Source organism: Poecilia reticulata, chromosome 19 (assembly GCF_904066995.2).
Source record: "Poecilia reticulata chromosome 19, P_reticulata-male-v2, whole genome shotgun sequence".
Lineage (NCBI taxonomy): Eukaryota > Metazoa > Chordata > Actinopteri > Cyprinodontiformes > Poeciliidae > Poecilia > Poecilia reticulata.
In genome coordinates, this window is record NC_088848.1 from 2,123,078 (window position 1) to 2,147,086 (window position 24,009).

A 24,009-nucleotide genomic window follows, 5' to 3' on the forward strand; every position below is an offset into this window, starting at 1 on the left:
TTTATCTAAACCTCTGGAATCTGCCAAGGATTTTTTTATTAAATCAGATTGTTTCATTTGTTTATCAAATGTAAGGAACTGAAAACGTTTTAAATATTCAAAGGGTTTACATGTATTCAGTATAATTTAATTTGCATTTGTTTGTTTTTATTATTTTACATACATAAAGAGGACTTTTGTGTTTGAAAGCAAACCTTTAGGAAATACAGTAACTGTGTGCTTTTTATTTTAGGCTGCAGGCGCCATCTGTTGGTACATTTCAAATAACTGCATCTGCTGGAAATTATTTATTTATTTTTAGCTGAAGTGGTGTGTTATGTCATTTTAATGAAAAGTTAGGTAGTGAATGAATAAAGACATTAAAAATGATGCAAATATTCAAAGTAAAACTCCAGTACAAAGTTAGAAAATGTGTGCTTTACATTTGAAAATCAATAAATACACAGTTTATAAGAAGGAAGATTTTATTCCTGGTGCTTGAAGTGGTGATGAAGCCGCCATATTAAGATGCATACGTGGTAAAACACGAAAAGAAAAATATATCCAAACAATATTACTTAAAACATTTCAGTGATGATTTATTCACACAATTCCTCCCTACAATCTCAAATCTGTGTTTCCACGTCTGTGTGTCCAAGAAAGGAGAGTTTTAATGTTTTAATGCAACTCAAAACAAAGTATTTCTTAGTCATTCATGTATAATTTCACTGCTGAACATATAAAATTTTGTGATTTTTTTTAATAGTCTAAAATTAAATAAACTGAATAACTAAAAACACTTAAAATAATTAAAAATAATAGATTTTATGTACATTTTCCAAAGGCCAAGAACAGAAAAACCGGTCAACAAACACAACACAAAGGCTGAAAGGATCAATTTTTACCCTTTTTTTTATCCTAAACTAAAAGGTTGATCTCTACAAACGATCCAGTAATAATCTAAACATGCTAAGCTAACATGCTAACAGCTAACACTCACGGACAAAAATGTTTATTTGGAAAATTATAAAATATGCATCAGTTCAACAGTCATAACTAGAAATTCCAGAAATAGAAACACTGAATTAAATCTTACTAAATCAGTTATTAAGCTATAAATAACTGCCAACTCTTAATAAACCTGTCGTAATAAACAGAACGTCAACAGTTTCTGAGATCAAAGTATGACAATTACTTTAATTTTGAATTATTAACTGTTTATAGATAATTGTTTAATCTAACTTAAGGTGAAGCCAAATGTCAACATCAAACACCAAGAAAAGGAAATAAAGTCTAAAAATAAACATTTAGAAAAGATTTGCTGCCTTCTTCATGTCGTTCCGCTTCCAAAGCGGAAGTTTGTCGAATTCCTGGATTTTCATGCCGAAGATTTCAAAGAATGAATCTGGAGATAGGTGGCGCTGTGACAAACGAAGCAGGAGAGAATGAAACTAAAGAAAAACCGTCAGTATAAATATATCCCTGTCACACTGATGAGTATCTGTCTCATGTTTTTATAGAAAGACACAATGCTTTTGTTTAATGATCTAATCAAGGAGAGCAATGGTGAGGTCAGACACTGATGTTGGACGTGTGACTCAGTCCCAAAATTTGACATTTTACCAAACAAGCTCCTATTTTCCTGCTGTGAAAAGCTACTTGGAAGCTAGTTTTATCTCATTTCAAACGTACTAACATATGTACAATAAAAACTAGCCGAATAATATTTGGTGAGATTTTGTGTTTTTGCAGTGAATCTGCAGAATCTACCAAAGGAACAGCAGCTACACTGCAAAAACACAACTCCTTCTAGCCTCCAATTGTTGTGCATTTGGATCTGATCTCGTTGTTTTACCTCGAGTCTCGTTCTGTCCACGTCTTTGGGGAGTTTCACTCGGCCTCCATCTGAGACTTTAAGCAGCTCGTATGGATAGACCTTGACGGGACAAACAGAGGTAGACGATGCTTTTTAAGGCCAGATATCTAAACATTGATTTATGTGACAAAGCGGATCATCTAAGCAATGACTTCTGAAGTAGCAACAACCGGACTGGAGTTAATAGCAAGCAGGATGAACAGGTAATAGAGTAAATATAAAACAATACTTGCTTTGGGTTCCAATAAATTAGGCATAGACTCTCCTCTATCCACTCGGGTTAGTGGGATCTGATCATCGGTGGTGAGCTACAGGACGAGACATGCAGAGAGCAGGAAGTCATGGCGCAAGCAGAGCGAGCGGGTAGATTACTGGGATGCGATTCGTTTCCAATAATGTTTACGCCTTCCCCTATTGATTATGATCTATTCTCTATCAGAGAACATCAGTTCATTGAAGTTTTATTGATAAAATGAGCATTATGCTTGATAAGAATCCAAGTTTACACTGCAAAAGCACAAAATCTTACCGAGTATTTCTGTCTGAAAACTAACTAACTTATGAGTAACTTTTCAGCAACATAAAGGAGCAAAAATTCCTTAATATAAATGATAAATTATTAGTTCCACTGTCAGATTATTTCACTTATAATGTGGGAAAAATGTTTTGTTACAAGTGAAATAATCGACCAATGGAACTAGTATTTTTTTTTAACCAATATTAAAGAATTATTTACTGAAAACAAGCTCCTGTTTCTTGCTGAAAAGTTTTTTGTTAGCTAGTTTTGATTCATTTCAAGTGGACTAAGATATTTATACTAGAAACTGCACAAAAACACTTGGTACGATTTAGTTTTTGTTTTTTTTAGTGTTGCTGCTTTTTCCTTCAGATTCAATGAAAAAACACAAAATTTTACCAAGTAATTTTGTCTCTTTTCTGGTGCAAATATCTTAATTACACTTGAAATAAGACAAAACAAACTCTTCAGCTTGTTTTAAGTAAATAATTCCTTCATATTTATGAAAACATTCTAGTTCCACTGGCGCGGTTACCTAGCAACCACAGCCAAGCTCGGCCCGTTACCTAGCAACCAAATTATAGTTCCACTGGCAGATTATTTCACTCGTAACATTTTTCCAATGTTATAAGTGACATAATCCGTCAGTGGAACTAGAAGTTTTTCTTCAATATTAACTTAAATCAAGCTCCGATATTTTACTGAAAAGTTACTTTTAAGTTAGGTTTTGTCTTATTTCGCAAGTAGTAAAATATTTGCATTAGTCCAAAAATTCTCGGTATCATGTTGTGTTTTTACAGTGTAGCTGATTTTCCGCCACAGAGCCGCTGCACACAGTGAAGAGAGGCGGTGATAAAAGGACGACCAGGAGGAGTCGCTCTCACGCACCTTCAAGCCTGAAAGGAGAGGAGAAGAAGAAGAAGAAGAAAACATCACCGGTTTAAAGTTAGCATCTAAAAAAGATGGTAAAATTAAGAGCAATGATGTGGAAGAGATAAAACCTGCATACTTACTGAATCTGTCAGAGCTGGTGAGGCGGTAACCGGGCGGAAAACGAGGCTTAAACAGCAGAAGACATGAGAAATTACATTTCTAATTTTAACAGTTTTCTCATTTTAAAATTACAAGAATAAAGTTGAAAACACTGTGGCAATAAAGTCAGAGTATTACAAGAACAAAGTCAAAATACTGAGGCTTTATTGTTATATTACAATTTCATTATTGTGCAGCTCTATTCTCGTAATGTTATCACTTTATTTTCATGTAAGTTTATTCTCACAATTTTATGACTTTATTCTCATAATTAATTGTAATTTTTTAATTCTATTAATTTCTAAAAAAAAAAAATTCCCTAGTAATACTACTGCTCCGTAATACTGATGTGAAAAGACATTAAATATTATAAAATTTTAATAAGTACTCATCAAATGTAGAGACAGCTATTTAATATTTGATTAAATATTTGTTAACCGTCCCTTTAAGAAGATTCATAATCTTGACAATGAGAACCAGTTTGACAGCTCATGCTTTACAGGACATGAAATTATCATATTATTATTATTCTGTAGTTATAAATATATATAAATCACCGTCAGTCTGGTTAATTTAACTCTAAAGTTTCACTGTGATCTCAGCAGATTGAAGAATTAAAGGCATGTTTTCCTTTCTGCTGGTGGAACAGGGACGAGTTTTGCTCACCAAGCTCAGGAAGTCGTGGCTGAATCCGGGCAGAGACGCAGTTTGGGTTGAGCAGGAATCTGGATCTGTGTGAAAGTGAGACAGCAGCCAGATAAGCTCCTCATGAGACGACTTACGGCTCGATTCCCCGAAACGGATCAGATTACTGAGGAAATCAGAGCTGAACTGGACTGTCCTCTCCATTAAAACCTGTTTATTTCATGTATACCAAAACATACCAACTAGTTTCTATCCAGCTGCCACTGACAACTGAATAAAAAATCTGGCAGCCTGAGTCATGAAAAAACCCATAATCTGGATTATGCAGAATGTTTAAAGAAAGAAACTGGAGTTTCACCACGTTATTCATTCATTTAAAAATGTCACATATTCAAACTAAATAGCTTGCTAATATTTAGTTAGTAAACTAAATATTTAACTTTACATTAATTTAAGTATCTGATGTATGGCTGTTGTGTGGGAGACGGGAACTACAACTCCCATCTTCCACGGATTAATAAATAAAGTTTCTATTTATCTATTTACTTTGGAGCCAAATGTTTAGCTTCAAACTAAATATGTAATTAATCTCACAATAAATATTTACCTTACTAGCTAAATATTAAACTTCAAACTAAATATTTAGTTAGTTAACCAGCTAGTTAGCAGCTACCTAACTAGCTAGCTAAATATGCTTAGATAAACCTGGGGATATTTATTGTAATATAAAATGTTCAATAAAATGCTCAGAAACAGATAAAACTCATCAAAATCTGAAATTAAACCAGTTTTGTTTTCAGTAATCTTGATCATGTCTGGACTCTGACCACTAGGTGGCTCTGTTTCACCGGAAAAATAATATTTTTCTTCTTTGTTGCAGTCATATTCAATAAATTAGATTATTATTGATAAGTTCATTTGTTATATAAATAAATTAAATTACCCACAGATTAATGTCTTCAAGCCTTTATTTCTGTTAGATATGATGATTTTCTGATTACAACCAATGAAAACACAACATTTAAGATTAGAATATCAAAACACACCATTAACATAAATTTAATAAAAAGTATTTTTAAAGTTTCTACTTTATAATGTTGTTAAAATGCTTTTGTCAGGTTCCTTTAATCTGACCTCATTAGAACTCATGTTCTTATTTAATGAGACGGACTTTCTGTTCCGGTGATATTCAGTCAGATGAGGATATTTTAATAATAATATCAGAGAATAAAGCGCATTGAAAAAATATTCACACCTCCAGAAGTTCCCCTCATTTTGAAATGTTGAAACTTTGATAAACATTATTGAGATTTTATTTGACAGACCAACATTTATGTAACTTATTTACTTTTTAAATTCTTTTATGCTTGGTTGAATTTATTCTCGTTAGAAGAGCAGGATTTGGGTCATTTCTTTCAAAATGCTTGATATTTATTTAGTTGATTTTAAAAATTTTAATTAAAGTTAATTTAAGAGAAGAAAAGTAGAAAAAACAAAGACATTTCTGAGTTTGAAAAGTTGAAAATGTTTGATTCTAGAAAATCTGAAATTTCTTCTTTTTTTACAGAAAATTTCAGAGATTAATCTAAAAAATGTCGAATTTGTTTCTATAAAATTTTCAACTTTTGAAATGCAGAAATTTCCTTCCTTTTATTTAATCTATTTTGTTTTTTGGTGGAAATTTACTCCTCCGTTTTTCTCTCTCCACAGCAGCCCCAATATGTCGTCATACATTCTTAAACTACAGTTGGGGGCCATAAGAAATCACTCAGAGGGTCACAGTGTGGCCCCCGAGCCACATTTTGGACACCTCTGTCTTGGTTTTCTTTCAACCGTAACTCCATGTGAAAAGCAGAGATGTATTATTTCCTTACGCTTCACATCGTGCTCTACTTTGTGTTTATCTGTCATAAAATCCCCCCAAAATATTTTTATTCTGAAAGGAAGGAAAAGAAAATGAGCAGATGAGTTTTAGAAAGAAAGGTGTGATTAGAGGAGAAGCAGGGCGAACCCTGCAACGTGAAGGAGGTGAAATGATACAGGAAACATAGAGAAGGAGAGTAAAGAATGAACGTTGTAATTCTCTGTAATCATTTCTGTGTTTGTTTTTCACCTGGCCGGTGGAAATGCTGCGGCGACCTGGACAGAGCCGGACTGTAGCCGTGTCGACACCACATGGTTTGACCTCCAAACGGACCGTCACTTGAAGATTTTGGCACACATGGTCTCGCTTCAAAGTTCTCCTTTAACATATGGATGGAAAAGATGGAGATGAGCGACTGGTTGGGTTTTAACCTGCATGAGGAGAGAAGGTGGTTTTTACCTCTGTGGTTTCAGACACGTTTCCTGGTGACTGAAGCAGAAAAAAGAGGAAAAAAATCAATGCAGTTACAGAAACTTAACTTCCTGTACAAGAAGGAACCAGAAAACTGTCACTCAGATTGTTCTCAGATAGCTTAGCATTAAATCTAAAGCTAAAAGTTTAGGATACGTCTTCATTGCAAATGTTAAAGATCCAGTAGGAGTTATGCCGATGAGGAGCGGCTGGCACTGCTAGCCAAAAAGTTAGCAGCGGTAACGCTAACACATAAACAAACGCTAGTTCTGCTGACGCTAAAGTGCTATGCTAACACATAGCACTTCATTGAGGAGGCTATGATTACAATATGTGATTTTTTTATTGTTTTTGTTTCATCACCAATATGACAGGCTAAGGCCTCTGCAGACGGGAATAAAAGGAGCAAATTTCCACCAAAAAAACTCAGAAGTTCAGAAGTTGTGAGATTAATCTTGAGAAATTTTCTAGAAAAAAACTTTTCAGTTTCAAAAGTCACAAATTTTTTACTTTTCAAACTATTAAGTCCGTAATTTATTAATATTATGTAAAAGTTCTTGTTCCACTGGCAGATTATTACTTATAATGTTGTTAGTGAAATAATCTGCCAGTGGAAATAGAACCGGGTTGCTAGGTAACGGGCTGGGCTTGGCCGCGGTTGCTAGGTAACAGGCTGGGCTTGGCCGCGGTTGCTAGGTAACAGGCTGGGCTTGGCCGTGGTTGCTAGGTAACAGACTGGGCTTGGCCGCGGTTGCTAGGTAACAGGCTGGGCTTGGCCGTGGTTGCTATGTAACGGTGTTGGTAGAACTAGAACTTTTTCATCAATATCAATGAATTATTGACTCTAAATAAGCTCTTATATGTTGCTGAAAAGTTACTTGTAAGTTAGTTTTGTCTTATTTCTACTCAGATATTTACAATAAAAACTAGAAAAAATACCTGCAGTTCAATTTATTATTGTAAAAAAAAACCACCCCTGAATATCTGAGTTTTCCCTTTAGATTTATGCTCTGCTTTGTGAAGATTCGTCACATAAAATCCCAGTTTTAAGCTGTGATGTGTGGAACAGTTAAAATCCAGATCTGTGTCTGAAGGCGTTACCTCGGTCAGGCTTCGTCCGGCCGCAGCGTCTCCTCCGTCGTCCAGGACGTCCGCAGCGCAGGAGCTCACAGGTTTATAGGAAATCATGTCTGGATGCTCTATATCATATATAGCCTTGACTCTGGGAATTGCTGCTAAGTCTCGGTAATCAATAATCTCATTATCTACTTTTGCCTGGAAGAAGGAGCGGAGACGTTCACAGACACACACAGAGACAGCGGAGGTTAGGCTGAGGGGAAACTGGCAGGTTTACGTCTCAGCAGGGAGGAATCAAGCTTTAATCCCGCAGCACCATGACTCCCCTGCCGTTGGCACTTCACAGGCTGAGTCTAACAGCTCTTCCACCCGTTTCTGCTCAGATCAAGGCTTTTGGTTCGCTCGGTGCTTTGATGGGAATTAAAGTTTTCTTCTTTTAAAAAGCCACAGTGAAAGGCGAAACGCAGGAAAACACAACCAAAGCACCATTTCACCAAGCAGCTCGGCCTCACATGAGGCTGATTCAATGTAAACTAAAATCACATTTTCTCAAATCAACGAAAGCTACTTCCGATCAGTCAAGGTTCAGAGATCTTTAGAAAATCTAAGTATGAAGGAACTGACTCCACAAAGCGCCCTAAAACGAAGCATCTTTCATAATCGCCTCGTCCAGGTGGCTGCCCTGTATGAATGAAAGCGTTTAACTGAAACAAGGTGCAAAACATGGAGAACACTGCAAAAAAATAAATATTACCATAGATTCAGGTCTAGTTTCTACCGCTAATGTCTTATTTCACTTAAAATAAGGTAAAACTGACGTATAAGTAACTTTTCAAGAAGATATAGGGGCTTGTTTTTGTTTAGAGTCAATAACTCCTTAGTATTGGTGAAAAAGTTTTAGTTCCACTGGTGCCGTTACCTAGCAACACCAGCTAAGCACAGGCCGTTGCCTAGCAACCCATTTCTAGTTCCACTGGCAGATTATTTTCACTTACAACATGAGAAAAATGTCTTATTGATGCTAGTGCTTTATTTTAAAAAAACATTAAGGAGTTATTTCCTGAAAACAAGCTCCTATCGTACTAAAAAGTTACTTATAAAGTTGGTTTTGTCTTATTTCAAGTGCAGCAAGATATTCACACTAGAAACTAGACCCATAGTACTTGGTAGGATTTTGTGTTTTTTTGCAGTGTAAGAGAAGATTCTGGAAACGGGGCAGCGTCAGAACTTACACAGATGGTTCTGCCGGGGCTGCTGGGAGTGCAGGATCCGGGTCGGGAGCAGGAGCTTTCAGATGACGACCTGTTGGGCTGGAGAGCAACCAACAGTCTGAATGCTCCTCAGGTCAGGGAGGCAGGCAGCAACGATTCAACGACTCGGTGCATTGAGGGGAGGAATGTCAGTACAACCTTACAGCCTCGAAAAGCAGAAGTGGAGCCTGCTGCACAACCGACAAGAATGCAGTGAGTGGTTGCTGGATTGTAAGCCAACAACTAAACACTTTATCTTTTCCAGCAGCCATTGTACAGCGCAATACAGCGGGAAAACCAGCTGACCAAATGCCATGGAGCTGTGCTGGGGTTGCTAGGTAACAGGCAGAACTCTGCTGGGGTTGCTAGGCAACGCCGCAGTGCCCACTGATTCGTGACGTTACATTGACAACAAAACTCTTTAATTTAATGCCAAAAACAGCTGGGTAAACAAAGCGCACACGTCTGACGTCTGACATGAGTTACACTTTATGAAAATGTTAAAACATTTCATGATATTCTAATTGTTTGAGCTCTACTTTTATTACAAACTTATTGTTGCTGTGGAAGTGAGAGCAAACTGGGATGCTGCTGTGAATTTAGGAAAATCTGCACAAAACACAAAATTCAGAAGAAAAAAAACCAGCAAATCATGCATCAAAATCAGTAAAGGAGTGAAAAATTCTCATCATGCCAAAAATTAGTATTTTTATTCAATTTTAAGTAAAAATCTGCCTTACTTCAGTTAAGTTTCAAAGTTTTATCCAACATTTTGTCATGCTGCAATTATAAACTTTATTTGGATTTGATGTGGCCATCAGTTCATCCAGTTAATTAGTCTGGAATTAATTAATGACATTTTATTTGGAAACCAAATAGTGACAAAATGAGCAATATTTTCAATTCAAAGACCTTTCTGTGCTGCTGAATGAGTAAAAATATTTATGGTCTTTAATCTGTCAAACCAACAGATTGGTACGACGGCATATTAGAAAAAAGGAAGGATATATTTCTGCATTTGCTACAAAAAACATAGAAATTTTTAGATTAGTCTCAGAAGTTTCTAAACTTTTATATTTTCACGAGGGAAAAAATGTTTTTCAGAGCCGTTTTCATTCATTCCTAATGAAACTCATTAGGGATGAATTACTGGCTGTTGCATGACAGAATGTTTGGAGTTGCTGGATGTTTTTCATGCTTGGTTTGGTTTTGACCTCCAGCAGTGCAGAAAAACAAACTACAAACAACAATGACCTTCAGTTCACGAGGAGGGAAAAAGAAATCAAGACATGGAGTCTTTGGTCTGCTGACCTGGAAAGGAAATGTGAACATGTGATGTTGTGAAGCTAACGCTACGTCAAAGAGCGTGAAGCTTGAGAGAAACGACGCAGCTGGTGGAACTAAAGCGAGATTCTGGTTCTGGATCTCTACATTTCTGCTCACCCTGCAGCTGTCCTCCGCTCTGCTGCCGTCTCTGCAGTTTGGATGCCAGATTGTTGGACCTGTGAAAATGTCGACAGTTAGCTTAAAAACCAGAAACGTTCCAAAACCCAAGAGTGAGGGCTGGGCAATAAATCAGTTTTATTGATTCAGTGAAATTTATGAAGATTTAAATTTTGGAAAATTTTGATTTTTTAACTCCTTGGTTTTCCATAGTTCATGGCGGCCATCTTGTTTGACAGTCTATTTATTTCAACTTTACCACAACATTTTGGGGTTAGGCTATGATTTCTGTTTTTGAATAAAGTCAGAATATTACAAGAATACAGCTGCACATGGAAATAATACGAGAATTAAGTTTTAATGTTATCAGAATAAGTCGTAATATTAGGAGAACGAAGTCGTAATTTTACGAGAAAATAAAATCATAAAAATAAAAACTTAAAATCAGGAATGTTGAGCATCTTGACGAAACGATGGTGTGTTAGAGACATTTTAGACAGAAAAAACTGTTATTTCTGGCATAATGTTTCTCAAAACAAGGAATTTTCTGAGTTTTAAGTCAGAAATTTCTATGTTTTTTTTTTTAGAAATCTTGTTTTTTTATATCTCAAAATTTCTGTTTTTTTAGTAAATATTTTTACTTTTTAAACTCAGAAATTTCTAGAAATTTTCTGAGATCAACCTAAAAATTTATTTTCAAGCTAATTTTTAACTTTTCAAACTGTCTGACTATATCCTGGTAATGAGACAATTTAGAAATAATACTGTACAAAACCACTGTTTAAAAATATTTTCTGTCATTCATAATTTATTCTTCAGAAAATAAATTAAGGGGGGAAATTGATTGAAATCAGATCAGTTGTGTTAGATTTTATTTTTTTCCCACTCATCAGACTGAATCAGCCGTACTCACCCTGAACGTACATTTCTTCTCCTTCTGTGAACATTTTGCCACATCGGCTGCATTTTGCACAGCCGGGGTGATAATGTCGTTCGCCAGCCTACAAACAGGAAACCGGCGGATCAGACTGTATCAATCGTATTGTTCAATGATCCATTTATTAGCATCAATGTTAAAAATCTCTGACCTATTATGCTTCTTTGAACAGGTTAGGACCTATTGTCTATACAAAACATATTCATTACATTTTTTGCTCAAAATCATTCTTAAATAATGAGATTTTAGCTTATTTTGAGTTCCTTTCAGAATTCCTAGGTTGCTAGGCAACGGGCTGGGCTTGGCTGGGGTTGCTAGGTAACGGCGCATTGCCAGTCTAATGTGACCTAACATTCGGGAGATTTCAGCAATAAACATAAATTTATTCTCAGAACATAAACAACTGGGAGGTTTTAAAGCATCGGATCTGTTTTCAGAAGCAGCTGAAACATAAACAGGGTTAAAAAACGGACAAAAGAGAAATGTTGCTAAAGCAAACATGACCTTTCTCACCTCAAGGAGTTTTCCTGTTATGAACCTCTGACACGCTTCACATTTGACCCCAAATAGAGCCTGGTAGTCCCTCTCGCAGTACGGGAAGCCATCCCTGACACATGAGAGCACACACTTTCTGGTTGGTTCAGATTTTAGAAAATATCTTTGGTTTATTAAAGCTAGCTAAATAAGGCAAACCTATAGGAAAGCCTGAAGGGAAGGGGGTGTACTTACTTATTGATGTACTCCCCACTCAGGATCCTCCTGCAGGTTTTACATTTGAAGCAGCCGAGGTGCCACTGAGCTCCCAGCGCCAGCAGAGCCTGGCCGTTCTTAATGTCTCTGCCACAACCAGAACAATCTGACGGACAAAAACACAAACAAGTTTGCAATACATATATATATATATATATATATATATATATATATATATATATATATATATATATATATTTTTTTTTTTATTATGTCAGTGTTTTGGTCCTCCATACATGAGTTCCACAGTGTTGTATTTCTATATGAAAGTGTTCTGATACAATTATATAATTCTGTTCTAGTGGCTCTAATTGTTTTGCTTCTGTATAAATTTACTTAACGGAAAGTAGCTTATTGATACACTTCAATATTAATATAATAAAACACAAATTACAGAATCTTTAAAAATTAATTCAGTTAAATTTGACTGTTATTAGACAGTGATGTGATCTTATTGTCAGCCTGAAATCCTTTAATATTTGGACACCCCAAGAGGTTTAGAGGATCAGAGTTGATTATATTTTATATGAGAGTGAAGGTGTAACTGCTCACTGTTGGGATGTCGGCTGTGATTAGACTGTGACGCGGGTTCAGTGCAGCGCTGACAGAGACACTCTTTTCCCCTGAAGGTGACGAAGTCGCCTGCAGGGAAGGGCTTCCTGAGACGCAGAGAAAACAAACAGAGATGAGACCAAACCGTCCCTCCCTCAACCTAAAGCTGGCAGATTATTGTGTTTAATTACTTGCACATGGTGCACACGAAGCAGGCCGGGTGGTAGGACTTCCCCAGCACGGTGACCACCTCCCCCTCCACGAATTCGCCGCAGTTGGTGCACGGCGTGCCGTGGAGGCGCTGGAAGTCCACCGGGCAGAGGCAGTCGCCGTTCCTCATGAAGAAGCCGCTCAGAGCCAGATCACAGCCGCACACTGGGGGAAAGGCAGGCATTTAAAAAAATCTGCATCAGCTGCTGGACATCGTATCGTTTAGTATTTATTGTTAGCAAAAAAAAATAAATTAAAACAATAATAATAATAATAAATAACAATCATTTCCATTTGCACGATTTATTTTCTCTCTCTTTTTACCAAAAATTGGTTGGTCTCAACTTTTTAAAGGTTAGTTGAGACCAACTAAATTATTGCTAACTAGCAACTAGCAACTTAAATATTTTGCTACCTAAATACGTAGCTAACTAGTTAGCAAGTTAAATAATATTTAGCTGGCTAGCAAGCTAAATATTTATCTTGCTGGCAAAATATTTTGCTTACTAGCTAAATATTTAGCATCCAGCTAAATATTTAGCTAGTTAGCAAGTCTATACTGGTTAATGTATTTGGATTCATATTGTTCAAATACTTAGTAAGCTAGTAAGCTATGCATTTAGCTTGGTGGAAAAATATTTAGATAACACATTTAGTTAGCTTGCAAACTAAGTATTTAGCAAGCCAAGTAAGTACTTAACTTGTAGCTAACAAACTACATATTTATCTTACTAGCTAAATATTTAGGTCCAAGTTAACTGTTTAACTTGGAAAGTAAATATTTAATTTGAAATTAAATGCTTAGTTTACAAGCTAAATATTTAGCTTCATAACTAAATATTTAATTTGGAACTACAAGGTGAATGACATGGTGAAAATATCATTGAAAAATTAACACTATTTTTGTTATCGTTCTACGACACGCTAAACAAACCAAACTATTTCTGTTAATTTTTTATTGTGTAACTTTACAAACGTCATAGTTAAAGCCAGGTTATTGTACTTGAAAGTGATGGAAGGGAAACACTGTGTAATTTCTCGGAGAAATCCTCAGATGGAAGCTAAGGTTTCACAGTTTGAAGTATCGTCTTTTATTAGACTGTTGTCACATTCAGGACTCCATACCAACAGCTGAATGTAACCAGAGCTTATGTAATCACACCTGAAACAGTCTAAAGATGGGCTGTAATTATTGTCAGTCTAATGAAAAAGATTCATCTGTCTGACCAGACTTTCTGAAATGCTGCTGATCGGGTCATGCATGTAAATCTTTGTCTCTGTCAGCTAAGTGTCAGCTGCCACTGACGTCCTTTCCTCTCCACTTGTTTGGAGACATTTGATACTCTGTCCTTCAGAATGCACCGGGACGCCAGAAACAGATTTACGCCGCTCTATTCTGGTCCGCTGAGACTCACTCAGAGAAAAACTGCAGGATTTAAATCTCTTTCTTCACTGTGACCGTTTATTTATTACACTTCAAAACCACAAAACCGTACAGAGTATTTTGGTCTATTTTTTATTGTAAATATTCTAGTTCACTTGAAATAAGACAAAGCTACCTTTAGCAAGACATAGGAGCTTGTTTTAAGTCTGTAATTTCTTATAATTGATTAAAAAGTTCCACTTCCAAATTATTTCACTGATAATATGAGAAAAATGTCTTGCTATAAATGAAACAATCTACCAGTGAAACAAGGATTTTTGGAACAATATCCAGGACATATTTATTTAAAGCAAGCTCTTTGACTTGTAAGTCAGTTTGTCTTATTTCAAATGTATTAAAATATTTATTCTAGAACTATCTGGTGTTGCTGCTGATCCTTGGATATATTATGCAGATTCACTGCAAAAAACACAAAATCTTATCAAGTGATTTTGATCCAGTTTCCAGTGAAAATATCTTAGTACATTTGACGTGAGACAAAACTAACTTACAAGAACGTTTAGTCAAAACATAGGAGCTTGTTTTAAGTAAGTAATTCCTCAGTACTGATGAAAAAGTTCTAGTTCCGCTGGCGCCGTTACCTAGCAACCCCAGCCAAGCCCAGCCTGTTACCTAGCAACCCCAGCCAAGCCCAGCCTGTTACCTAGCAACCCCAGCCAAGCCCAGCCTGTTACCTAGCAACCCCAGCCAAGCCCAGCCTGTTACCTAGCAACCCCAGCCAAGCCCAGCCTGTTACCTAGCAACCCCAGCTAAACCCAGTCCGTTACCTAGCAACCAAGTTCTAGTTCCACTGGCAGATTATTTCACTTATAAGACATTTTTCCAATGTTGTAAGTGAAAAATATGGAAGTGAAACTAAAACTATGTCATCAACATTAATGCTTGATTTACTTAAAACAGGCTCATATATCTTGGTAAAAAGTTAATTTTATCTTATTTCAACTGTATTAAGATATTTGCATTATAAACTACACCAACAATACTTTGTAAACATTACCATCATATTGATTTACAAAAACAAACAGGAACTGAAACTCCTGATAATCTGATTCTAAACATTTAAATCCACATTTCTACAGATTTAGAGTTTTTCTCCTGCTGAAAGTGTTTTTTTGTTTCCTCCAGGCCGTAAACAGCAGAGAGTCGGCAACAACATGAGCAGCTTGTCAGGACTGATTAGTCCGGACAAAAGCTCGCTGCGGGAAATATGTCCGCTATGAAGCCGGGTAACTGCTGACTGGAAACCCAGGAGGATCCCACAGCAACCCATTCCAGAGGACTGGAATAAATTCAGATTCACGAGGCTTAAAGATCCATTAGTTTGTTAAAAAACACAATAAAGGCTGGGTTACATTAGGTCTTTGGCACCTGTGCTTCCATGAACAGGTCAGGATAAATCTATGATCTACACAAAACATGCTCACCACATTTTGTCACTCTGAGATTTCAATCTGATCAGTTCCGTATATTTTAAGCTCCTTATAGTGCAAACAGCTCAGTACATTTCTTCATAAAACTAATTTATAGGGAACTTTTCAGCAAATATAGAAGTTTATTTTGAGTCAATAATTCCTTAATATGTTCTATTTTCACTGGCAGATTATTTCACTAGTAAAACGTAAAACAGGTTATAAGTTAATTTATAACTTTCCCAATATGTAATTTAAATAATCTGCCAGTGGAACTACAACTTTTCCATCAATATCCTGTTGTGTTTTAGTAGCAGAGCTGCTGCTGGCCTCGATGTTTACACTCACACATGAAAATGGCTGCAAATAGATGCGCAATAATACAACTGTACATCTTTGAAAAGCAGAAGTGAGGCCTCCTGCACAACCAATAAGAACGCAGCAAGTGGTTTCTGGATGGTAAGTCAGCAACTTAACACTTGTCTTTTCCAGCAGCCATTGTACAACGCATACTGTATATTAATAAAAGGTTTATTAAAACCAGCTGACCAAATATGTTGAAGCTGTCCTGGGGTTGCTAGGTAACGGGCAGAATTCTGCTGGGGTTGCTAGGTAACGGACGGAATTCTGCTGGGGTTGCTAGGTAATGGGCAGAATTCTGCTGGGGTTGCTAGGTAATGGGCAGAATTCTGCTGGGGTTGCTAGGTAACAGGCGGAATTCTGCTGGGGTTGCTAGGTAATGGGCAGAATTCTGCTGGGGTTGCTAGGTAACGGGCGGAATTCTGCTGGGGTTGCTAGGTAACGGCAGTGCCAGCTGATTTGTGTCGTTACATTTGGAAGGTTTTTGAAACGGCTTGTTTTCCAGACACCATTAAACATGATGTTATTGCCAAAAAAAACGACTAAATGTTTATTTTAAGCACTTAAGTACAAAAACATTCAAAATGTGAATTTATGAACTGTTTATACTTCACTCTGACTTGATTTGCTGACAATATTTTGAAACTTCATGTGGGAGTAACACATTGTTGAGCTGAGCTGGAGCGTGTGAGCGTTACCTGACACAGCAGCAGCTCAGGGCTGAAATAGACGCAGGTATTTGGTGCGAAGGTGAGGAAATGTTTGAGATTTTGCAGACGTTTTCTGACTCACCCTTGCATGTGAAACACTTCAGGTGGAAGTAGCTGCTCTGCACTCGCAGCGCCTCTCCTTTGCACAGCGCTCCACATCTGAAGCACTGGATTTGCTGCCTTCCTGCCGGAAGACCCGGCTGGCAGCCGTCCAGGGCGTGCAGCACTGCGGGGCGGACGAAACAGACGCATCAGTGACGAGGCTGATTCATGTAAAAACTGTCACATTTTTCTGTCTCCTCTACCCTTCAAATGAGAAACACTGACCCAGATCATCACACCACCACCGCCGTGTCTGACTGCTGTTGTAGTTTATTTATTTTTCTATAAAACCAGGTTGATTTGTAGTTTATGTCAATAATAAATGTTATTGTTGATTGAAAACTATCTTTTTCATAAACTTATTCAGGTTATCTTTCTTGTTCAAAATGTTTTTGATGATCTGAAGTATCATAGTGGCAAATCTGCACATTTTCATATCATTTGTGAATATTCAAAGCAAATAAAAACTAAAAAGTTGAATCATTATTTTTGCAGTGGTAACTGCATGTAACTCTTCTTGCAGGATTTTTTATTCTGTTGGTTACATTTACCCAAACATTCGATCAGATTTGATCAGAGATCATCAGAAATGTGTCAGAATAAAACAAAATGAAAAACTTCTCAATTTAAAGTGCAAATTAAATTGTATTTGAGTTCATTTTATTGTGGGAACATCTTTCTGGTGAAGGAAACATTTTCTCTGAAGACATGAAGACGTCTCCATGCTGGTAAGTTTTATTGATCGGATCCATTTGATGGTTTTTCGATTTAGTTAAATCAGACATTTCTTTATGTTTATTATTTACTTAACACTAATTAATTCAATTTATCTAGTAGTTTAAAAAACAAACATTTAATTGGACAGAAAAGTACCAGGCATCTGCCTTTAAACCTAAGAGTTCATCCTAAATGGGTTTTTGGTATTTAAACTGGTCTAATCCTCTTTTATTTGAGAATAATAATAAAGGTTGCTGTGTTTTTCCTCTGAGCTTCATCAGATCTCTAACTCTGGGATCAGAGGGACTTTAATGACCTCAAGGTTTTGTTTTTACTCTGATAAATCCCATCAACTGAAGGACGCCGCGCGTCGCCCTTCTTCAGGCCGCGGTTGCGGCGTCGCGTTCAGCCAGGATACAAGAGCAAAAGGTCTGCAGAAAATGTTTCATTACCATCCAAACTCTGAGCCTGTTCTCTTCTTTCTGTGATTGGGAGAAAATCAAAATGGAAATGTATTTATAAACTAAACTAACCGACAGAAAGAGGTTTTAAACCTTATTTTACGACTCATCCAATCCAGATTTAGAGCAGCTAAATCCACATATCATCCACATAGAGTGGAGTCTCTGGTGAAAAATAGGAAGAAATTAAAAAAGGAAATATATATATTTGTTTTACTTCTTGGTCCCTAAAATAGCCAACATTTTAGGGACAATTAAACTTGAACAGTTTGGTGCTGTACACATATAAACTGAATTGACTGTTAAATAAAAGTAACTGAAGCGTTTCTTTAGGTTAAACTTTCTAAGTTAAACAGAAAGAGCAGGAAGCTTTCATTGGTAATCCATCATTTATATTCATGTCACCATATTAGAGCCATTTCTACCAAAGAACTCAGTAATTTTGAGAATAATCTTAGAAATGTTCCAGAAAAAACAAGGACATTTCTTAGGTCCAAAAATGGATAATTTGCTGGACAAGAACGAAATTTTAAATCTTTTTTTATTCTCACAAATTTTCAAGAAAAAACAAGAAGATTTGTGAGCTGCAGAAGTTGAAAAAAACTCAGAAATTTTGAGAGAAGTCTCAGAATTTTTCTAGAAAAAAATAAGGAAGTTTCTGAGTTTCAGATGTCAAAGATTTGCAGAAAAAACAAAAGATTTACAAGACAAAACTTGGAAATTTCCGAGTTTCAAAAATTGAAACTTTCTGACCTATGAAACCATTTACAAGATTTTTCTTGAAAAATTCTGAAACTGACCTCAAAATTTTAGTATTTTCAAGCAAATTTTTGACTTTTGAAGCTCATAAATTTCTTAGTTGTTTTCTAGAAGATTTCTGATTAATCTAACATTTCTGGGTTTTCAAACTCTGAACCTCTGAAATGTCCTTGTAACAATAGCCCTGATGTTTCCAGACTGACTGGACTCAGTTTACCAGCTGAATTTGGTTTGCGGCTCCTGGTCTGCCTAGCAACAATGACCAGCTTGTTGGCATGGCAACAAGAATGCCGCCTAAACTGCTCTAATGCTTTGCTAGAGGACAGATCCTGTGGTTAAACAGCAGTTTCTCACTTTTACTGTAAAACTGTGAACTTATTATGATAGTTTTGACTTTAGATTGTGTGTTATAGACTTTATATCATTCAAACATTTCTCTCTTCGTCGCTCCGGTCCGTGAAGAAGCTGATCTGGTGTCGGGTATTAACAAATGTTCAATTTAGAAAGATGGCAAATGGAGAGAAACCGGAGAGGGGGCGGCTAACCGCCCAGCCCGTTATCTACTGCTATAAAAAGCCGAAGATAAAGCTGGAGTGAGGGCGGATTTCTTCTTTTCACTTTGTTCTATTAATATTCGAGCTCAACTATTCACACTTCCTCCAGTTTTTTACGGTTTTAGGCCTCCAATGGATTTTAATGGGATTTTACGATACTCCGTAATGCCACGTAAAGGGCAACATCAAGGTGTAAATTCACACAGATAAAAAAGTATCTAAAAAATAAACAGAAGTAAGGATAATATATTGCATAATGAGGATAAAAATCTAACATAAGACAATGTGCATTTATTAGAAATACTTTGATCTAAGGAATGTACAACTGAATAGGATATTTTTTAACAATATATATAATGTGGGTGTGTATTAAAAGATAATATGAAAAACAAAACCTGTATAGATAACAGATATGTGCAAATAGCAGCAGAAATGTTACGTAAAATGTGTTAAACTACAAATGACAGCCAAGATTTGAAACAGATTTTTAAAAAAGTGCATTTTTACTAGAAAAAAACTCAAAAATTAATAGTTCAAGCTGTCAATTTCACTGTAAGTTTTAAGCATCCAGCATGCCGAGGTGAGTGAACCATCTGTGCATTTGTCCCGTTCAGTTGTAGAGATGTGAATGCTAATCGGACCAAGAAACAAACTGGTCTGTCTACAAATCTCAGTCTCTGTTAGGTTGAAGTGACTGGTGCAGTTTGAATGCGTATGTGAATGCCAAGCAAACTGCAAACCGCTCCAAAAGCAGGAAATGGACTACAGCGCAGGGCATTCTGGGTAAATACAACCAGGGAAACATGATAACCTAGCGCTAGCAGGGAGAAATGACTAATAGAAATCCTGCAACCTCTAAAATCTGACGGCTCCATTTTTGTTTACACTTTGTGAAGAAAGAAGTTTCCTTATGTGGTTCTTGCCGCAGCGCCCCCACAGGCGAGGAGGGGAACAACTTTTTCAATTAGTTTGGATCATTTGACAGCGCAGTGTGAAAGAGAACCGCAGCAGGAAATGGAACAAATGAGTCTACCGGACTATCAGGAGGGAAAAACTCTCAGCTTATGTTTTATTGACAAAAACAACCTTCTTCTTTTCAAACACAAACTATTGTGAGTTTATTTTAAAATACAAACATGGAACATGTGTCCTCATGTTCCATAAACATAGAAAGTACAACGCTGCAGTCAGAGACGGCTCTAACATCACAATAACTTCTGCTGTCCTTGCACTTTTACCCACTTGGCTCCGTTCTCGTCACTGGAAGTTAGTTTTCTAGCATTTCCACAGCTGAGGTTGAAGAATCTCAAGGAAGTTTTAAAACTAGTTTGAATCGTATCATTTTTGTTCCAACAAACAAAACATTTTCATTCAACTTACTGACAAAAAACAAGAAGTCTACAAATCAAGACAACCTGATTTTTTTTTTAATTAAAAGAAAATGAACAGAGAATGTAAAATTCTGCATATTTGTTAGATTTCTCAACTTTGACCCAAAATACTAAAGAAATAAGAAACATTTTGATGTAAAGTGAATAAAAATTAAAGCTTTTCTCTTGGTGTTTTTATGCATTTTTCTTTAAAAAAAATGTAAAAACAAATATATGATCTCTTTTCTTTGATTTCAAAATCTAAATAAATTTCCTGGTGTCATAAAAAAACAAACCATTTTGTTTTGCTAATGTAGCTTTTGAGCCTCTAATCTTATTTTGCTTAGCTTGTAAATTTTGCTGATCCGTGTCCTAACATCAACCCTGCTGCAGTTTTAAAAAACTAGATATAAATAAAGTGTAAATAAACCTAATTAACTCAAAGATAAATCATAAAGTTTGCATTTGCAGAGAGAAGTTGGGAGAGTTTACCTTTCTGTTTCATGACTGCTGATTGTTCCCAAAGCGAGGAGGAAACTAAACCAACGACCTGCTGCTGCCAGAGGAGAGGGGGCGGTCTGTGTGTGTGTGTGTGTGTGTGTGTGTGTGTGTGTGTGTGTGTGTGTGTGTTAAATTCTGTTGTCTGTCTGATCCATGACCTCATCTGTGATGAAAAGGGAGGAAGTCTGGCGGCTCATTGGCTGGGAGAAATGACCTTCCTTCATTTCATGAAGGTCTGACTGATTATGACGCTTCAACTTCAATAAATGAGGAAATTCATGAAAAGTTTATTTAGTTCAGCAGTAAAAGCAGCTTACAAAATGTGCTGGAGATCAGATTGGGTTGCTAGGTAGCGGGCGGAATTCTGCTGGGGTTGCTAGGTAGCGGGCGGAATTCTGCTGGGGTTGCTAGGTAACGGGCGGAATTCTGCTGGGGTTGCTAGGTAACGGGGGGAATTCTGCTGGGGTTGCTAGGTAACGGCGCAGAATTCTGCTGGGGTTGCTAGGTAACGGGGGGAATTCTGCTGGGGTTGCTAGGTAACGGGCGGAATTCTGCTGGGGTTGCTAGGTAACGGCGCAGCGCCTGCTGATCTGTGACGTTACATTCGGAAGGTTTTTGAAACGGCTCGATTTGCAAAAACCAAAACACTTTTAACTTACAGTCAAAACCTGGCTGGATGTTTGTTTATTCTAGTTCCTCTGGAAAACTATTTCACTAACAAAAAGACATTTTCCCCATTTTTTTATTTCATTAAGTGAAATAATCTGAGTGGAACAAGAACTTTTTTAAATAGTATTGAGAAATTATTGACTTAAAAAAAGCTCCCCTATCTTCCTGGAAGGTTACCTGTGAGTTAGTTTTGTCTGATTTGTAATATAATCACAAAATCTTACCAAATATTTTGGTCTTGTTCAAATATCTTAGTCCACTTGATATAAGACAAAACTTACAAGTAACTTTTCAGCAAATGAAATGAGTTTTCTTGAAGTCAAGAGCTCCTTAATACTGATGGAAAAGTTCTAGTTCCACTGGCTGATTATTCCACTTATAAATTGGGAAAATATATTTTTAAGTGAAATAATCTGCCAGTGGGACTGGAACTTTTCCATCAATACTGAGGAATCATGGCTCATATGAAGCTCCTGTTTCTTGCTGAAAAGTTGTTTTAAGATAGTTTTGTGTCCTTTCATTTGCACCAATATCTTTGCAGTAGACATTAAACCAAGTTGACTTGCTCTGTCGTGTTTTGCAGTGTAGCAGGAGCTGCTGCTGACCTGAGACCTCTGCAGGAATCCCAGCCAGCTTCTCGCAGACGATGTAGTCGTCCGGGTTGATGAAGGGCAGCTGCTCCATCATGCACTGCTTGGGGATGAGGTAGAGGACCTCGGCCAGCTGCCCGTCCTCGATGATGGACATGCGCCTGACCGAGTTCTTCCTCTTGACCCGGTCCAGGATCACCATGTCGCTGCTGTTGCCGGAGCCGCACAGCTTCCCCAGGCTGTTGAGGTTCAGGAGGCTGGAGCGGTTCATGCTTCCAGCCGGACGGACCGCGTCTGAAGGCTAAGCTGCTCTCTGACTCCTTATCATTGTCTGTGTGTGTGTGTGTGTGTGTGTGTGTGTGTGTGGGTGTGTGTTTTCCACCAGGACAAAGGCTAACTCCTACCACAAGCCCCCTAAGCAGATTAGGTGAGGTATATTTAGGGTTTCTCTTCACGGCAGTCAGAGGTTTTACATTCAGGTAACCTTCTCTCCTCAGTTTGAGACGCTTTACCTCATGCTGTGATTATTTAACTGCACTGCAAAAACACAACATATCACCAACAACGTTTAGTCTAGTTTATAGTGCAAATATCTTACTGCACTTAAAATAAGACAAAACTAACTTGTAAGTAACTTTTCAGCAAATATAAGTCAATAACTCCTTAATCTATATAAAAACATGTATAGTTGAACTATCACATTATTTCACTCACATTTAAAGACATTTTCTCCTGTTAGAAGGAAATAATCTGCCAGTAAAACCAACTTCATCATCAATATTGAGAAATTATTGACAAGCTTTTATATCTTGCTGAAAATTTACTACTAAGTTAGTTAGTCTGATGTCAAATGTAATAAGATGTTTGTACTAGAAATTAGACCAAAAAATACTTGGTAAGATTTTGTGTTTTCTACCAAAGGAACATCGTATACACTTCAAAAAACACAAAATCCGACCAAGAATTTTAATCTAGTTTTTATTAGAAACATCTCAGTACATTTGAAATAAGACAAAACTAACTTACTAATAACTTTTCATCAGGATCTAGCATCTCGTTTTAAGTCAATCATTTCTTAATATTGATGAGAAAGTTCTAGTTCCACTGACGCCGTTACCTAGCAACCCCAGCCGTTACCTAGCAACGGCTGGGCTAGTTCTAGTTCCACTTGCGGAGTATTTCACTTCTAACAAGACACATTTTCCATGTTACAGTTGAAATAATACAGTTGATCTGGAACTTTTCCCATCAATATTAAAGGCGTTTGTACTTTTAAACAAGATACTAAGATATTTGAACTCAAATGAGACCAAAAGTATTTGGTAAAGTTTTGTTCTTGCAGTGCTTTTACCATTAAAAACTCGATAAATTCCACATTCTTACACCAGAATGTGCTTCTCTGTGTTTAAGAGTTTAATTTTTTTTTGCATTAAGTGGAAGCAGGAGGAGAAGCTGCTAAAACAGCCGCTCCTTGGTGGCCATGTTTATCTGGACAGTTTGGTATTTTAAGGAGTCTGGACGCTTTGAGGAGGCGACAGCTTGACGTCTGAAAACGACGTAATGAAGACGCTGACTAAAATGAAAATGAGCGAAGAGCTCCCCCTGCTGGTCTGGATGAACACAGCATGACAACCAGCGACAGTAAATCAGAGGGTTTTTTTTTATTTCTGCCTGAATAAAATGTTTTACCAGGGGGAAGTGAGGAGACTTTCTGCTCTTTATATTGTTTATTTAGTTTTCCTTTTTTTAAAAAAATAAAG

The 24,009-nt window shown here is 36.9% G+C and overlaps 1 protein-coding gene across 4 annotated transcripts; it reads right to left on the bottom strand.

Moving 5' to 3' along the window:
- Window positions 1-446: 446 nt before the first annotated feature.
- On the bottom strand, window positions 447-22,578 carry LOC103481099 (actin-binding LIM protein 1-like). 4 transcript variants are annotated; one of them, XM_017310920.2, is made up of 17 exons: window positions 22,265-22,572; window positions 16,609-16,752; window positions 12,585-12,768; window positions 12,394-12,500; window positions 11,821-11,947; window positions 11,605-11,698; window positions 11,068-11,155; window positions 10,155-10,213; window positions 9,966-10,022; window positions 8,694-8,771; window positions 7,486-7,659; window positions 6,373-6,402; window positions 6,163-6,292; window positions 4,071-4,135; window positions 2,089-2,163; window positions 1,835-1,915; window positions 447-1,400 (listed from the first exon to the last, which is right to left on the bottom strand). In XM_017310920.2, the coding sequence occupies exons 1-17, from the start codon at window positions 22,518-22,520 to the stop codon at window positions 1,287-1,289; spliced, it is 1,863 nt and encodes a 620-aa protein (XP_017166409.2). In that variant the 5' UTR covers window positions 22,521-22,572; the 3' UTR covers window positions 447-1,286. The 4 variants fall into 4 exon arrangements, with proteins under 4 accessions (XP_017166409.2, XP_081456772.1, XP_081456770.1 ...); XM_081600646.1 differs by lacking the exon at window positions 22,265-22,572 and adding an exon at window positions 20,982-21,112; XM_081600644.1 differs by lacking the exon at window positions 9,966-10,022 and having other exon boundaries at window positions 22,265-22,570.
- Between the last annotated feature and the right edge of the window lie 1,431 nt (window positions 22,579-24,009).

Coding starts and splice junctions, on each gene's coding strand:
- LOC103481099 (XM_017310920.2), bottom strand. CDS start 22,520: ATGAACCGCTCCAGCCTCCTGAACCTCAACAGCCTGGGGAAGCTGTGC. Junction 11,948..12,393: donor TCACAGCCGACATCCCAACA/GTGAGCAGTTAC, acceptor TTTGTCCGTCAG/ATTGTTCTGGTTGTGGCAGA. Junction 1,401..1,834: donor TGGACAGAACGAGACTCGAG/GTAAAACAACGA, acceptor CGTTTGTCACAG/CGCCACCTATCTCCAGATTC.